General features: G+C 40.0%; 1 protein-coding gene across 7 annotated transcripts; it reads left to right on the forward strand.

Moving 5' to 3' along the window:
- Positions 1–1,456: 1,456 nt before the first annotated feature.
- On the forward strand, positions 1,457–14,455 carry ZSWIM2 (zinc finger SWIM-type containing 2). 7 transcript variants are annotated; one of them, XM_044445199.1, is made up of 9 exons: positions 1,457–1,600; positions 3,985–4,061; positions 6,613–6,653; positions 6,983–7,187; positions 9,922–10,173; positions 11,201–11,282; positions 12,478–12,563; positions 12,921–13,074; positions 13,634–14,455. In XM_044445199.1, the coding sequence occupies exons 1-9, from the start codon at positions 1,457–1,459 to the stop codon at positions 14,120–14,122; spliced, it is 1,530 nt and encodes a 509-aa protein (XP_044301134.1). In that variant the 3' UTR covers positions 14,123–14,455. The 7 variants fall into 7 exon arrangements, with proteins under 7 accessions (XP_044301134.1, XP_044301132.1, XP_044301131.1 ...); XM_044445193.1 differs by lacking the exon at positions 1,457–1,600 and adding an exon at positions 1,798–1,922; XM_044445197.1 differs by lacking the exons at positions 1,457–1,600; positions 6,613–6,653 and adding an exon at positions 1,795–1,991.
- The last annotated feature ends 2,391 nt before the right edge of the window (positions 14,456–16,846 follow it).

Genomic DNA, 16,846 nt, shown 5'->3' on the forward strand with positions numbered 1-16,846 from the left:
TGAGGGAGTTCAGTGACCGTGAAATGTTGCCTGTTATGGTGGGGAATGGAATACAGGGTGGTAGGAGAACAAAATGGAGTATACTGAACAGCAGTACTTCACACAACATTTTGTTGAAGGTTCCACTTGTCATGCCTAATAGCTATTGATACCTTTATTTTCCATGAATTTGCCTAATCCCTTTTAAAGTCATCCAGTCCAGAGGTCATTGCCACATCATGTGCCAGTGAATTCCATAAACTAATTGTACAGTGGTGAAGCTTTCTTTTTCTATATTTTATCAATGGCCACTTAATTGTACTGGTTGAGTTTGAGTACAGTGAGTGTGTCACTGTACATGCAAAAAACGTTTTTCTGCACATAATTCATAACTTTATAAGCCTCTATCATGCCTCCACCCTATTTTCCTAAAATAAAAATTACCCCAGTGCTATAACCTAACATTGCCCAACCTGGTACCCTCTAGATATTTTGCAGCACAGTTCCAAGTGTTCCTGACCACTGCTGTGCTGACTGGGGCTGATGGGAATTGGCTCAAAACACAGTACCCTATCAGTTCACACAATAAATATTTTGGATTGCAACCAAGTCGTAATGTCTGCTTGAACACGCCAAGTTCTGGCTGAACATCAGGAAGAACTTCCTGGCTGTTAGAGCAGTATGACCAGGGAACCAATGTCCTAGGGAGGTGCTGGGCTTTCCCACACTGGATGCACTCAAGATGCAACTGGACAGCCATCTGAGAAGGGTGGTTTAACTTTCAGCCCTGCACTGAGCAAGGGTTGTAACCCACGGCCCTCTTGCCCCTTCCAACTCTACTATTCTGATTCTATGATTTTCAGAAAGTTGTCCTAATGTGCTAGTAACTTTAACAGTATTACTTTGTATGTATGCAGTTCAGTGGTTTCAACAAGTAGCTAAATCGAATTGTTCCATTACTACATCAGAACGGGACCCATCGGGCTACGACCACAATCCTATGCACATTTTATTAGGAGTGGATGCCATCCATTGGGGCAGACTTCTGAGTTAAAACATAAAATACGCCCTCCTGGATCAGACGAAGGATGTTCGTCCAGTCGTCCACCACCTTACGAGGTAGGACGGGACGTTGCACCGCCTCTCGCACGTTGTCTCCATGGGAACCCTCTGCGCGCGTCCTCCTCCTCCATCCTGCCTCTGCCACCGCTCATAGCCCGGGAAGAAAGCAGGGCTGAGCGCGCGGCGGCGGCGAGGCGCGCGCTGCCCCCGTCTCCATGGGAACCGCTAGCCCACGTTCCTCCTCCTCCCTGTGCCACCTCTCAGAGCCTTGCAGGGCTGAGCGCGGGGCGGTGGCGGGTCGCGCTGCCCCCGTCTCCATGGGAACCTGCGCCCGCGCGGCAGAGGCCGGAGGAGACTGGGCGTTGGAAAAGAGACGGTTTGGTGGCGGCGGCCCGCCATGCTGCGGCCGCCCGCCATGCCGCGGCGACGAGTCTCCGCCAGCCCAGAGCTGGGCTGGCGGCAGGACCAAGCGCTGGGTAGTACCATGCGCGTCGTGCGGGAGTTGGGGCCTACCGCTTTCGTCCTGCAGGAGGAAGAGCAGCAGGCGGCGGAGTACAGGGTAGGCTAGGCCACCGTAAAGGAGGCTCCGGAAGAGGAAAACCCAACGAGTTTCCACATACCGGCCAAGGGGGGGACGGGCCCTTTAAGGTGCAATCCTTTGAAAGTGTAGACCGAACAAAAAAGGCCTACAACTCCCAGTATGCTCCCGCGGCATGCTGGGAGTTGTAGGCCTTGTTTTCTGCCTGCAAAGAATCGCGCCTTTCGGGACTGGCGTCACTTCTGAGACGCTTTTACTAGCAGTGCCCCTTCCCTCTCAGACCCACTGAGGCTGTGCCATGGCTTCGTCCACGAATCTCTGTTCAGCGTGAGGAGCATGCGTAGTGAGTATTGCTCCCAAATTCAGGCGAACTTGATTCCCTTGCATTCTCCTTCATAGCAACCTTACTAAGGTGAGAGAAAAGTAGACAGCCAAGTGCTAGTCTACGAGAGGGGAAAACATACTGGAATCCACAATTAGGCCGTCCTTTGATTAGGCACGAAATTCCACAAACGCGGGTAAGCGTTTGAGTTTCGATCCAAAACTCTTCAGCAAGTTAGGACTCATCTAGTCACTAGTTGGTTCAAAAAACAAAACGAAACAAAGCGAGATGGGAGAAGAAACAGAAAATTTGGCCTGGAAACCTGTCGTTTAGATTCAGTCTCAAAACAAATTTGCAGAAGGAATGAATTGATGGTGGGTGTAGCACATCAGACATATATACAGAGAAGTCATAGCTGATCTCCATTTCTGAGAGCAGGTGACCTGTAAGATGGGTCAGACTGAAAGAAAGAGTAGCTGATCCCAAGGTCAAATAATGAATTTTATAGGCATTTATTGATGCCCTGTTTTTAAAAACAAAAGCATGTAGTATAGTGTTTTATTTTTTATCTTTTATTGTTCACTGCTCTGAAATTATTTAGATGAAAGAATATAAATAGGTATAGTTATTTATAGCTGGTACGTAAGTGCTGTAAATAAACAAACAGCTGAGCTGGGAAGTTGAACTCTGGCTTTTGCTCAGTCTTAGGCTGATACTTTTCACCACATCACACTGACTCTCACATCTGTTGTAGCTTGCTTAACAGTGAAGAGAGAATGACTTTGAACATGTGTAAAAGCACCTTCCCACACCAAGGAATTATGATCACTACTTTATATAAATCAGCTACTTTCTCCTCTTTGGTTGAATGTGGAACTTGATTTCTCAGTAAAGCCAGAGTACTTAGAAATGAAACGGGGGCCTCTTTTCCAATATGCTGTTCACTACTCCTTTACATTTATAGTATTACTATTTAACTTCCATGGGAAGAGAGTCTTCATATCTGTGGTTCAAGTAACAGGTCTTACAGTAACCAAATAAATAGAAGCATCAACAGGTCTATGTTATTTCCACTATTGGTGCCACCTCCACTTGGTGGGGATAGAAAATAACCATATTGTATAAAGAGCAACACAAATTTATGTTCAGTTCTGCCTGCTTTACCACCTTTTCACTCAGCTTGTTTCTGATTAAGTATCGTTTATTAAAGATCATTTTTGTAGTGTATGCAGCCTTCTGTTGAGTACTTCTCTTTCCATAAACACAGAGAGGCAAAGCCACAGTTCCTGTGTCATAAACTCCAGTCATGAAACAGATTTCTTCAGTACAATCATATGATTGACTGAAGAAGTTCATAAAATAAAAATAGCATTTACATTTTTCCATTAGTCATCCTCTAATTTCCTAACAGTTGAGTAAGCTCAAGCCAGTTTTTGAAGCTTTTCAAGTATTAGATAAAATGCCATGAGAGTGTCACAGGATGTAATACTTGTAAGAAAAAGAAGGAATGGTTCTCCAGAGAGCAAAGGCTAAGGCATAGACATCACTGCGTTTCACTTGGGGTTATGTATATAAGGCGCTGCATAACACTGCCTTAATTCGGAAAAGAAAGCTGCATGTGAGAAAGGCACACATTGATACCCTTTCTTGGTATACTTCAGTTGTATTAAAAAAAGGGTGAAATGCATACTTCCAGTGAATAGGGTGCACCTGGAGATCCTCACATCTATATTTGTATCCCTCAGTAGCTCTCAGAGCAGTTCATTTTGCCATTGGTAATAATATAACCCAATCATGCCCCATTTACTCCTGTCCTAGCTTAGTGATTAGTGCTAACAGCAAAAGCCATAGTTTCTGGAGATACATTTGCAGAGATTCATCAGCACAAGCTAGTATTATAATCTATAAACACAGAGCATATTTTTTGTAGATATGTTGTGTAAGAAAAACTACAAGAGGAATTAAAAGGGGTTAGTAAACATTCTAGATATATTTTCATTGTCATATCAGCCTTCATTTATCTCCATGTTGCATTGTGTTACATGTTTTAAAAAGCATTTTCTTTCTGTTGCTGTGGCATAAGGTGTCCCTGGGGAACCCCCACTCATGCACCTGCTCAGTATTTGTGAAAGACAAGGACCTCTGTAAACATATCTGCTGGTAAATTGATTTTTAAATATGAAACCATATACCTATATTATTTATACTCAAGGACACAGTTGCTCAGTTTTTGTTTTTGTTTTAAATTCAAGTAAATATTTTGAAATGACTGGGGAAGAAGAGTGTCCTCAAAAAGGAGTGATAAAACGAGAGGACACTTAGGAAAGGGCTAAAGTGATTTTTTAAAAAAGTGGAGATGCAGAAGGAGAAGAAGATTAGTGGGAAGTGGGTAGAGAATTGTAAGAGTGCTACTCAGAACATCCTTAAGTAGATACGTACTGAAATCAAAGAATTATACTTTTAAATAAAGCCTGATGCAGCATGGTAAAGACACCTTAAACTTTTTCCATTCAAAACCCACCTCTAGTCCAAACACTGCATTTGGCAGTCCAAATACATATGGATAATGGTACTACCGCTGTTGTGACCCCCATTAGGTCAGGTTGTGACCCGGTATGGGTCTTGATGCACCAGTCAAATTTGTTTAGCATAACCATAGTCTGAACTGCTGGAGATGAAAGAGGAGAGCTGTGTGTCATCAGTGCACTGATGACAATTAATACAACTAGGCCTATTAAGCATCTCCCCACCCCATCCCATGTATTAAGAAGAACTGTTAAATGCTTCAGCATAGAGGGCAGTCTGAACCTGGTACTGAATGGATAGAGTTGGTGTCAAGCAGGCCTCAGTGGAGATTGCTGCATAATCAGGATTTGCCACATATCTTCCTTTTACTACCAACCAAACCCCCATCAGAGGTAGCACTCAGAGGAAGGCCTAAGATATTGAGTGAGTGTATGAGTAGGTTATACTTGGCATAGGTGGTCTATGTACCGTATTTTTTGCTCTATAAGACGCACTTTTTCCCCCTCAAAAGAAAGGGGAAATGTCTGTGTGTCTTATAGAGTGAATATGTGTGTGCAGTAAGTCTGTCAGATGTGCAGCCCATGGGGAAGTGATGGGGAATGTGCCTGTGATTATGTGCCCATTTGATTCAGAATATTTTTTCTTGTTTTCCTCCTCTAAAAACTAGGTGCATCTTATGGTCAGGCATGTCTTATAGAGCGAAAAATACGGCATTTCAGTATATGCCTTGGTTTCAGACCAGCACCTTGAATTAGTACAGAAGCATATAGGCAGCTGATACAAGCAGGCCAAATTTTGTGTGTCCAGAGTTACTAGTCTGGCTCTTGTGCACAAGTGCAGCTTCTTGACAATCTTCAAGGGCAGCTCAATGTAGCGTGCATTGCAGTGTCTAGCTTAGATATTACCAGAGTATAGATTACTGAAAGCAGGCTACCCCTGTCCTGATATGAGCATAGCTGAACCACCAACCAGAGCTGGTAGAAGGCATTCCAGGCCACTTGAAGCTCAAGTGACAAAGATAGCTCCAGGAGGACCCCCAAGCTATAAACTTGCTCCTTCAAGGGGAGTATAATCCCAACTAGAACAGATTGAGTATTTCTGTCAAGTCAGGAGAACCACCCACTAAAAGCATTTAGTGTCTGAAATGAAGTTCCTTAGACCTCATCCAGTTCATTTTTGTAGTCATGTATAAGTTAGCACATCCATAGCCTGAACTGCTGTGGATGAAAAGAAGTTGTCTGTCATTAGTGCACTGATGGCAATGCCCTGCAAAACTCTGGATGACCCCACTCAGAAGTTTCATGTAGATGTTGAAAAGCATGGGAGATAAAATCAATCCCTGAGGAACCCCATTCTGGAGAGTACATGGGGCTATTATTCCCCATGTACCACCTTTTGGAACTAGCCATCCAATGCCTATATCCCCTCATTCCCAACTTAGGTGCCTCAGCAGAATATCATGTCAATGGTACTGAAACCCACCAAGTAGTGACAGGGTTACACTCCTCCATCTCCTTCCTGGTACAGAACAATCAGAGCTATTTCCATGACAAAATCCAGCCAAAATCCCAACTGAAATGAATCCAGATAATCAGTCTCATCCAAGAATACCTGGAACTGGTTGGACACTATATATTCAAGGACCTTACCCAGGAAAGCAACATTTGCCACCCCTTAAAGTTGTTAAAGTCTTCTAGGTCCAGAAAGGGTTTCTTCAGGAGTGGCCTTACTCGTACCATCACTTCTTTCAGGCAGCATGGGAGCACTTCCTCTTGCAAAGAAGCAATAATCTGGCCCAGTCTGCTCTTACCTTCCTGCTAGTTTTTATAAGCCAAGTACAGCAAGGTTCTAGAATGGATATGGCAGCATGAAGTTGTCCCAGAACCTTGTCAGCATCCTCTAGTTACACCAACTGACAGTCATTCAAGAAAACTTGACAAGGCTGTTTTCTGGGTACCTTGTCCAGTACAACTGTTGTAACATCAGAACCTAACTCCTGGTGAATGCAAGATAGTTTCCCCTGACTTAACATAGGACACAGCTGTACTTTGAGTATACAAATGTATCTGGGTCCCATGGAGGGTTCTATCCTTAAAGGAAGGCTAGAATAGTTTTAGATAGAGATAATTTAGCTACATTATCAAGTTGCTGAAACACAACAAAGCTTTTCTTGTTACAATTTTAGGTTATTACTGAAAAAATTCAAACTTCCAAGGGACCATGAATGTAAGTAGTAGCTAGTCTCATATTTTTTATTTCCTTGTTATGGATTAACCATATATCACAGTTTTTTAGTTATCCTCTAAATCATTTTTAGATGGTTAGTAGTCACTTTTCAGATGGTTGGTTCGATCTAGCTACATGGGAAATGTTCTGATTGATTTCCATATGCATTGCAAACAATGTCTCCAGAAAGGGTTTGTGTCCTCCTCAACCCCGAACTATGTTGTCTGTGTGTAGATCTAGAGTGGACTACTTGTTAGATTACTGATTTAGTTGGAAACCAACTAGAATGATACTTTATCAGAAATTTTCAACTTTGAACTTTTCTATAGATGCTTTACAATTGGGTCTTGTGGAAAGAGAAATTAACTACATGCTTCAAGGTCTACAAGTTGCTCCCCAACCAAGAATAACTGCTAGGGATTTGAAGGGAGCTGATGATGGGTACATTAAACAAAAAGAAATTGATAATGAGGATGTATGCCCTATTTGTTACAACACATTGCTCAAGAAAATGCTTCCTGTCACTTACTGCAGGTAAGATCTCTATTATTGAGTAAATTGCTATGAAAAACTGAAATTTTCACAAATGTTTTGTTTAACTAAGTTGTCAGAAAACAACAGCATAAAAGAAAAGTGTTCTTAATATATCTTCAAAAATATATTGTATTAGACCCAGGGGCATATTTGGAAATTTGAGAAACTGCTCTGGGGACCACCACAAAATGATTCCCATGGGGAATGTGACTAACGCATTCTGGCTGTCATGGAGTGATAGCTAATCAAGAGAAAACAATTCACCCAAAAACTGAGTACAAGCAAAGGAACAGTCACAATTCCAAAGGCAGTCTGCATAGAAACACAACAAAATACTCATTTTAAGTAGAATCCTATGCATGTTATGTAAAACAATGGGTATTACTTCTGAATAGACCTCAGTAGCATTCATCTGCCCATCCCACACACACACAGACACACATGGCAGATTTGTATGACATGAGAAGCTATGGTAAAATCTTACTTCTGTGGGTCTGTTATGTAATTCAGATCCAATTCCAGAGTTCCTGCATGATAGGATTTCCAAAACCACAGAGGGAATCACTGGTCTGTTCTAAGATTGCCACACTTAACCATGACTTCTTTGGTCCTCTGGACCCAGAATCACTATTTTACCATTGTTCGTATGGAAACTCCATAGAGTCCCCTAGCAAGAGTGTCCACGGAAGTGGTTGCTTTGTGCCTTTGATCTCTACTGCCCTCAGCACCCTAGCAACAAATAGGTCTTTCCTCACTTTATTCCTATTGGTTAAGCAGCTGGATTTTTTCCTTGTTTATTTGCTTAGTTGTGGAAACAAGAAGGCAGCATGAAAATACATGGAGGAAGGAAGAACTGTGATTAAATGATTTTTCATTTAATAAAAACTATGTGGAGGCTGGAGTGGGTAGAAGTGTCACAGACATGTAGGCACACTTGGGGCGGAGGAGTGGGGAACCTGCCCTAGGACTGCAGTGGACCAGTCAAAAGGAGGCAGCTGTGGCTCATAAACAAGACAGGAAATGTCTAGGAGTTCAATTGCAGGGGCTGCTGGGATGTGAGGGAAGGCTAGGAGGACAGAAACACATGATCATCTGACCAGTAGGTTGGGGCAAAATCTGTGTGCTGTGGAAACCGCACAAAGCTGTTTGCCTTGTACAAACCCAGCCACATACCTTTCCTGGAAGGCTTTTTTCCTAACTTGACCCCATGTGCTGTTCCTACCTCTTTTGTGATCAGAGCCGCCACCTGGGAGGGTGCCTTGAAGAACTAGGCAAGAGTGAGAAGCCAGAAAGAGAACAAAGCTGGGGGAGAAAAACAAGCAAGGCGAGAAATAAGGCTGAAACTGGGAGGGAAAATAGCAAGGGGTGGGGAGAAAGAGTGAGGCTGTTGTGAAGAGGTGAGGGAGTATGAAGGGAAAAAGCAAGGGGAAGGTCTGCGTAGGGAAAGGAGCGTGGGAAACATCCCTTTCCTTCTCGTTTTGTTTGTGGAACGGCTGGTCAGCACAGGTTGAGGAAAAGTAAGGGAAGCTTGGTACCTTAAGGGTTATTTTTTAAAATGAAAATACACTTTTGAATGGGTCAAGGAGTTGAAAGCTTTTTAGTTGTTATTCAGGGTCCCTTAGGGGCTCCCAGTTTCAGTGTCTTAGGGCAGACAACAGATTTTCAGGGACTTAAGAGGTGTATAGTATAGTAAAGTCTTTGGGTGAGTTCTGAAGTATGTACATTCATAACCTCAGTTCCATTATGAACTCTGGTTATTTTAATTTCAGTATTTGTTTAATCTATGTTAAGGGATGTTTCTGAATGGGTTTACATGTGGATGATCCACATACAAAGGAGGACAGAGCTGGGAATTGGTAGACACAATTAATTCATGTAGGATTCTTTGATCTGGCCACCATAAATTAAGCAAGAAAAAAATTAGGACTTCTCAGTTATTAAGGTAAATAATGTTGAATTAACATTAACATTACCTTAACATTTATTAAGGTAAATGTTAGAAATAACATTCTAACCATTTCAGAGCTTTAAAAAATTGAAACACCTTTTTTTCCAGCAGCTATGGACAAATTTCCCTTTGTGGAATTGAAACATTTAGCAGTTTGCAGCAGGAACAGGCTAGTGCAACTTAACTGTGGAGTAGGCACAAGTACCAATATATAGAGCAGGTTCCTTTCAACAACTTCTCATTGTCACTTCTTTGTTTGTACACAGAATAAGTTGGATTTTTAAAATAAACCTCTTCAGGCTGGAATCCTATACCGGGTTATCTCAGAGTAAATCCCACTGAACTCAGTGGTATTTTGTACTGTTAAGATTTGTTAAATTTTCACAGCTTAACTGTGCTCAATCATGTTACTGTGCTTAGTCAGAGACAACACAAGGGACAGTGTTAAAATTTAGTGGAGTGTCCTCAGTGTCTGGTACTTCTAAATAAAAGGCACAATCATAACAAGTTTAGATGGACAAAAGGCCTATGCTTCCCAAGTATGCTGTATGGGGCATGCCAGGAGTTGTAAGCTCTTTTCTGTCTAAATATGAATAGGATTGCACCCTAAGGAAATGTATCTATGTGCTAAGAGAAGTGTATGTATTATTAGGCAGGAATATATTACTTGTTTTTTTAGTTATAAACCTAGACTAGTATTTATTTGTAATAACTTTTTATAATTTCAAAGACCACTTCATATGAATTCCCTTGAAGATATTATAATTAATACTTAATTTTCTGTAGGTTTGGTTGTGGCAATAATGTACACATCTTATGTATGAAGATTTGGGCTGACCATCAGACGGAGTTAGAAAAAGACTCTTTGGTGAAGTGCCCTCTGTGCAGGGAACATTTTGCACCATTGAAGCTTATCTTGGAAGAATTCAGAAACTCCAAAAGACTTATGACTGTAGCAGAGAAACAGCGTCTGGACAAACACCTTGGAATCCCTTGCAATAATTGCAGAGTATTTCCCATTGAGGGAAATTGCTACAAGTAAACATTTTAAGCTGTTAAATAATTCTATTTTCACTAATATGTTTCTGATATTTTTAACTTTTCCTTAGCCAAGTATTAAGCTTCATACATATTGATGCAACCTTTGTTATTAATATTTGTTTGTATATGTTAGTTGTCTGAAAATTCCACAAGGTTATCTACAAAACTATGTATGTATGTAGTTCCACTCTTCAGAATTTCCTCATGAAAATGCATTTTGATAGTCTAGATTTGCAGTCCTAACCACACCAGGGAATAAGCCTCATCGAAAATAGTTCAGTGTATTCTCCATAAATATGCATTGCATTGAGCTGTCTGTCACTGAAAAGCAGAGTTCCCATTTACTTTATTTATGAATCTTGGAGCATAGGGTCCAGTACAAAATCTAATTCAATCAGTAATCTCTACATAAATGGCTGGATTAGATTTATCTATGTAAACCTTAAAATAGGAAGTTGTAAATTAAATTTCAGCTTGTAGCTTATTTACTTGTTATGTCTTGAATGTGAAACTTACCCATTTTGGTTTAAAACATCACTAAATCTCAAATTTAAAATGTATTTACAAGATTACAACAGCCAAAAGCAAACAATATTTCCCCGATCAATCAAGGGTAACAATCAACATTTAAAAATGCTAGGGGTTGAAAGACTATTGCTCCACCTAGTGTCCATTTGAGAAGAATGATTTTGTCAAGCATTTTCTTCCCTATGCTGCTTATCTCTTCACTTTATCTATTTCCAGTTGACTAGCAGGCTTGTCTTAAATGAAGTAATATGTGCTTTGAGAATGATTAGTTTTGAGATCTGAAGTAAAGGAGAGCAGAGATTCTTCTTCTTTGAAAAGTGTGTGAGGACACTTGTGCCTGTGAGCAGGCGTGAGCGTGCATACTCGTTGCATACTCACCAATTTAGCAAGTCAATTTTATTTTTAAGATGTTAACTTGTTTATATCTAAACAATACGTTTTCAACAAGATTCCTTGTATAATTAGGAAACTACTAATACTATTCTTTTGTTTCAAGGTGTACTGAATGTGCGGAATACTACCTGTGTTATTGGTGTTATAAAAGTTTTTGTCATCCTCATCCTTTTGTTTTCCGAGAGGTACAGTATAAATACCTTCCTTCTTTTAAAATATATCTTAATCCAAGAGACAAACATTAATACAGTTACAGTTAAACAATCCTGTTGGAAGGGTCTGCCTAGGAATCAGTTCTATGGAAGAAAAATCTGTGGTTTCTTTTTTCTTGTCTTCTCTGGATGTTGCTGAATGTCTTTCCATAGTCAGTCAATCTGGGTTCTAGTCTCCATTTGGCCATGGAGCCAGCTGGGTGTCTTTGGGCCAGCCACAGACTCTCAGCCCAGCCTACCTCACAGGACCATTGCTGTGAGGAGAAGATTGAGTGGAGGAAAAGAATTATGTAATCCACTTTGAGTTCCTTGGAAGGAAACAAGACAGGATATAAACAAACTGGAGAATAAAGATACCATCCTGTGCAGTAAGCTTCATTGAACATAGCAGGACCTACTTCTGAATAGACATGCGTATATTATATAGCAGGCAAAACTGCTTGAATATTTCTACCCTCAACTGCTTTCTTGTTAAAAATGGTGTGTTCGTTTCAGTCAGGCCCTTGGCTACCTGTCACTGTGCTCTTAATCTGACAAGTGTTGCACCAACTAACAGCAATGTGTTTCATGGGAGGTAGTTATTGGAGACATAGCATCTCCAAAATCCTTGCAAGGCACTTCTGTCAAATTAGGGATTTGATCTAGCTCAAAGATCAAATCTGATGCTTTTCTCTAAATGTTAAGTTTGCAGTGACTACTGCAAAAAAGCTATCTTTCTACTCTGATTTTCCCTGAGGGATGGGGAAAGTATAATCCCTCCAATGTGTTAAACTGCGACTCCCATCATTGCTCTCTGTTGGCTGTGCTAGGCCTGATGGGAGTTGTAGGTAGAAACATGTTTTCCACTCTGGCTTAGTGCATAATATTCTTGCGGATCATGTATTAAGACCTACATGGGCTAAGGCTTTTGAGCCCAGCTCCAGTTGTATGCTACAGATACTCATCGTTGTACAAACACACTGCCTTGCTACCTGCAGTGCTTCTGATAACAAACTCTTCAAAGGGCAGTGTTGTCTTTAAGATCCTTAGTGTAAACTAGTCTTTATCTTTTATACAAAAGAAAAAGCATTTTCCTCTGTTAATAATATCAAATAGCAAACATTGATAATTTTCCTTAATTATTTTTATTGCTTAGTGGGTTTCCCCTCTTTTTTGGTTCATCTTCTAGAAAAGGAATCAGAGATGGCGATCAGTGGAACCAATAGGGCAGCTATCCACAGAGGAACAGTCTAAAGAGGAAAAGGACAAGGAGATGTAAGATGAGAAATTCAATGCACTTCACTGGAATCCTTTTTAGTTAAAAGAAATGTTACTTGAGAAGGGGAACCATAAACAGTTTAGGGGGAAAACAGTCATTTCACATATTTTAACCTGGTCTTAAATATTTTATAGGGGATGTTACCCCGTACTATAGTCCTGCTGAAATGAGCACTACTACAGTGTTATCATATTTATGCTTTGTTAGATTATGGGTAACAAATCCATTATAAAACTTAGTGATTTCAAAAATACTGTAACAGTGTAACTTGCACTAACATTTAGAAATAAATTCAAAAAGGGGAGTGAGGAGCACAGACAAACCATTATCACATCATATTATTTGCTTTTCAGATTCAGTTGCACACCGGAGCACATAGTGAACTCATTGCCTACTGTGCTGGTTAGGAAATGCAGCAGTTTACTTGATCCAGGTTTGCAATGTAGACTCTGCTTGAAGATATTTTGTCTTGGCCAAGTTGCAAGATACCTGCCATGTAATCATAAGGTAAATAAAAGATAGATCTGACTGCGGCTGCCCACCAAAAATATTTTTAAGGATTTTGGAGATTATGTGTCTCCCTATAAAAGCATCCCATGAACTGTGTTGCATCCATTGGCACAACACATCACGTGAACAGTGCACATGTAGCCATGGGCTTGAGTCAAAGGATGTAAAATAAAGGAAAGTGAAAACATTGGCCTGTAAGTTGAGAGACCCTATGAAAATTGGCAGTGGATTTTGTAAAGTATCAATTCAGTTGTGGAATTTTCACCGAGTCAAGAACTTAATGACTCTTTAAGTGCATTGATTTACAACAGTCAATTCCATTTGAGCTAATGCTAAAGTTAATTATACTGCTTGAGCCCAATGCTCCTGTGATTTGGATCAGTTTCACTGACAAAATGGAATAACATTTATGGTATGTCTGATTTTTTTCTAATGCAGAAGAAGAATCTGTCCTTTTAGCAAAGAATTGTTTTTGGTCATACCCATAAGATATGACTCAAAAAGATTTGAATGGAAAATTACTAAGATATAGTCCCTTATGCATTTTGTTTTTCAGTTCCACCGGAAATGCATTGACCGTTGGTTGCATAAAGAAAATGCGTGCCCTATTGATGGACATCTTGTGTATAATCCATTAACTTGGGAAGATGTACCAACCAAAGGCAATCCATTAGCATCCCAAGCAAAGATGTATCTTGAAAAACAGATCGAGCAGGAACTTTTTATACCAGGGACTGGATTGCTTGTCCAGCAAATGAAACCTGGCCTTATCCCTGATAGCTGTTTCAGTAGTCCTCAGGGATGTTTAGAGAAGAAGAAAAGCCCTTCAGAGTCTGAAAAAAAATTAACACTGAATGGACTCAGCTCCACTTCTGCAGGAGACTTAAATCCTAGCCTGTATAGCACTCAGAAGATCAGAAATCTGAAATTTTCTAGGTATGTTAAAGGATTGGCCCTTACTCCAAAGCCTCGTGCTGATGTGTTTACTGAGAAGGCAATTGGCACTAGTCTTAGCGGTTTATATATAAATGGGAATGCAAAGTAAGATTGCAATGCTGTATGCATTGCACTAAGTTGGATTTATTCCTGAGTAAATGTGCATATGATTTGGATGTTTAAGTTCAATACATTTCAAGAAAATTCAAAGTTTATGATGGACCTCTCCACTTTGAGACTGAGAGCAGATCCTTGCAAAATGGGCTATGTGTTTCAGTATTTTAAAAGTCTTAGCTAGCCATACCTTTAATCTTACCTTGAATTAGTATTTCACCTTGAAGCAAATTATATTTGGCTGCATATTTGCATAATTTTGAAATACATGCATACTTTATTTCCACTGATATATAAAAGGACAATAAAAACATATTTAAAAATGTGACATCCTATTTGCCCTCATCCTGTTTCTGCAATCCATATCCTAAGTCACATAGGGAAATCGTGTACACAAATGGCTGCTGTGCAAGTATTCCCAACCTGTTTCAGCAATGTACTGCTCATGTGTAATCATTTGCTTGTCTGTTTTTTGAGATTTCACAGAGCTGGTCTTGTGGGGGGAAATAAAAAGTTGGATTCATTCTCTTCCCCAGCTAATCAACTTTTCAATGTGTTGAACTGGTGCCATTATTTTAGCTTTTTGTAATTCCTCCTAAAGAACTTATGTTATTGGGTGAATTAAAAATATACCTACATGCATAAATTAAAACAGTTGAACAGCATTTTCTTGTACTAATCAAAAGCATGCAACATTTTGAATACATGAAGTAAGAAATCTTACTATGGATAGAAACTACAATGTTTCAAGGAAATAGAAAGTTATTGATGAAGAGCTGTATGGTTTTGATTCCCTTACCTTAAATTGCAGCAGGAGAGTTTCCTGTGCAAACTTGTAGGAAAGGTGCAAGTTAGATGAGCTGCCAGACAACATTTCTGAGAATGGAAGTTATGCTTAACAAGTTATGAGATCATTACAATTGTAGCTGCTTTGTTGCAATTCTGTTGTTATGGGGCAGAGTTTGTATAAAACAACTTTATACCGAACCTCATTTGCATCACTAAATTTATACCGCTAAATCCCTGGATGGAACATGAATTCTTAAAAACATGAACCCCCTTTGTTATATATAGCATGGCGTTGTAGAAAAGGCATGTCTTTAATTACTTATGGTTGATAATCTTAATATAACCCAGCAGAGGGATCACATGTTCATACCAATAGGAAACCTGCGTTCTGACATTGCTTTAATAGCCATGAACAATAGCTGTAGACTGATCAGTTTTGATATAGAGTTCAGAGAAACAAATGTTTCAAACACAATGAACAACTAAACATACAGCATATTTATTTATTTGGAATTTTTGTATGCCGTCCCATTCGCATAAGCCTCGGGACAGCTTCCAACATAATAATCATATAAATAGATACATATAAAATCTGGATTCACCCTGACTAAAAATTTAAAAAAACAATAAATATTAACCATTATTAAAATATTGTTTAAATAAAAAGGACTTGGCCTGGCGCCGAAAAACAAATGACAGCGCCAGGCGGACCTCTCTGGGGAGCACATTCCATAAGTGAATTGAAGTATATTCAATATATGGAGAGCTCTTTAGGTAGGATAATACATCTGACTGCTATTGTTATTTAGCTGGCTCCTGCAGGAAAGCTTGTCTACAATGAGTGCGTCAGTATTAGCAGGCCCACTTAAGAACCAGCAGTATGCTCTTAGCATTGCCAGTATGGTGATGTGAATGAATCCAAAGCAAAATCCTACTGTTGGATTCGGAGTTATTGTGTTGATAGCTTAATTTTGAAAGTGTAGAAGCAACATTCTAGTAGGCTTATCCTTGTGCTAGCTTTATCATGATTTTCCTAAACTATTTCCACTGCAGCAGGTAATTGTGTTACTGGGTACACATTTTTTTTTCTTCTAAATTTCTCTGCCACCCCATTCGCCGAAGCCTTGGGGCAGCTCACAAATAAATAGACATTTTCATTGCATGTTTGATTAACTGCCTAATAGAGTCCTAGGCCTATTCATCTAGTGGGTGCTGCCCTTTCTTAGAAGCCTGGTTATGCTGTTGGATTGTCCAGTGCACTCATGTAGCTGAAAATGGATGTAGTACCTAGGGACCGAGCCAGCAACTTTCATATATGTGTCCATCAACCACATGAATCAGTGGTTGCCCTGATCTGGCAATTCTGAAAACAGTCTTTTAGCTCAACCGAAATTGGAGGGTGCATGATTTGATTTGGCAGCCAAGTCCAAATCTTCCATCAACTATAATTGTGAACCATTTCAGAGAGTTGTTTGGTTGATGAACTCTGTGTGTGAGAAAGAAAGAGAGAGAGAGAGACTAACTCAAATGATTTTTGGTACTGCTTGACAAAACTGGATTAAATTTGCAGGCAAATCGTCAGTTGCTAATACAGGAAATCTCAGGTTAATGAGCCAAGTGATGTGAAGGGTGTTTACCTGGGATGGGGGACTACTTGAAAGACTTACATGGGAAAGCCCTTTATGGGTATTTGCTGTCACATCTAGTTGCCATTCTTTCTTTGCTTTTGTCTTTCATAAACACATTCCATTCTAAAGAACAGGTATAGACAGACAGAATGAATGTCATGTCTTGTTAGACTCGTTTTTCATACTAGGTTATAGACACCATACCTTTTCTTTCACAGGCACTGGACAATTGAATTCTTTTGCACATTATTGAAACAAAAGTAGTTCAATCCTGTAAGGGGAAATTCCTCTTGCCTACTTTC

This window comes from Varanus komodoensis, unplaced genomic scaffold, assembly GCF_004798865.1.
Source record: "Varanus komodoensis strain SLA01 unplaced genomic scaffold, ASM479886v1 scaffold47, whole genome shotgun sequence".
Lineage (NCBI taxonomy): Eukaryota > Metazoa > Chordata > Lepidosauria > Squamata > Varanidae > Varanus > Varanus komodoensis.

Coding starts and splice junctions, on each gene's coding strand:
- ZSWIM2 (XM_044445199.1), top strand. CDS start 1,457: ATGCCGCGGCGACGAGTCTCCGCCAGCCCAGAGCTGGGCTGGCGGCAG. Junction 6,654..6,982: donor ACTTCCAAGGGACCATGAAT/GTAAGTAGTAGC, acceptor ACTTTTCTATAG/ATGCTTTACAATTGGGTCTT. Junction 11,283..12,477: donor ATCCTTTTGTTTTCCGAGAG/GTACAGTATAAA, acceptor TTCATCTTCTAG/AAAAGGAATCAGAGATGGCG.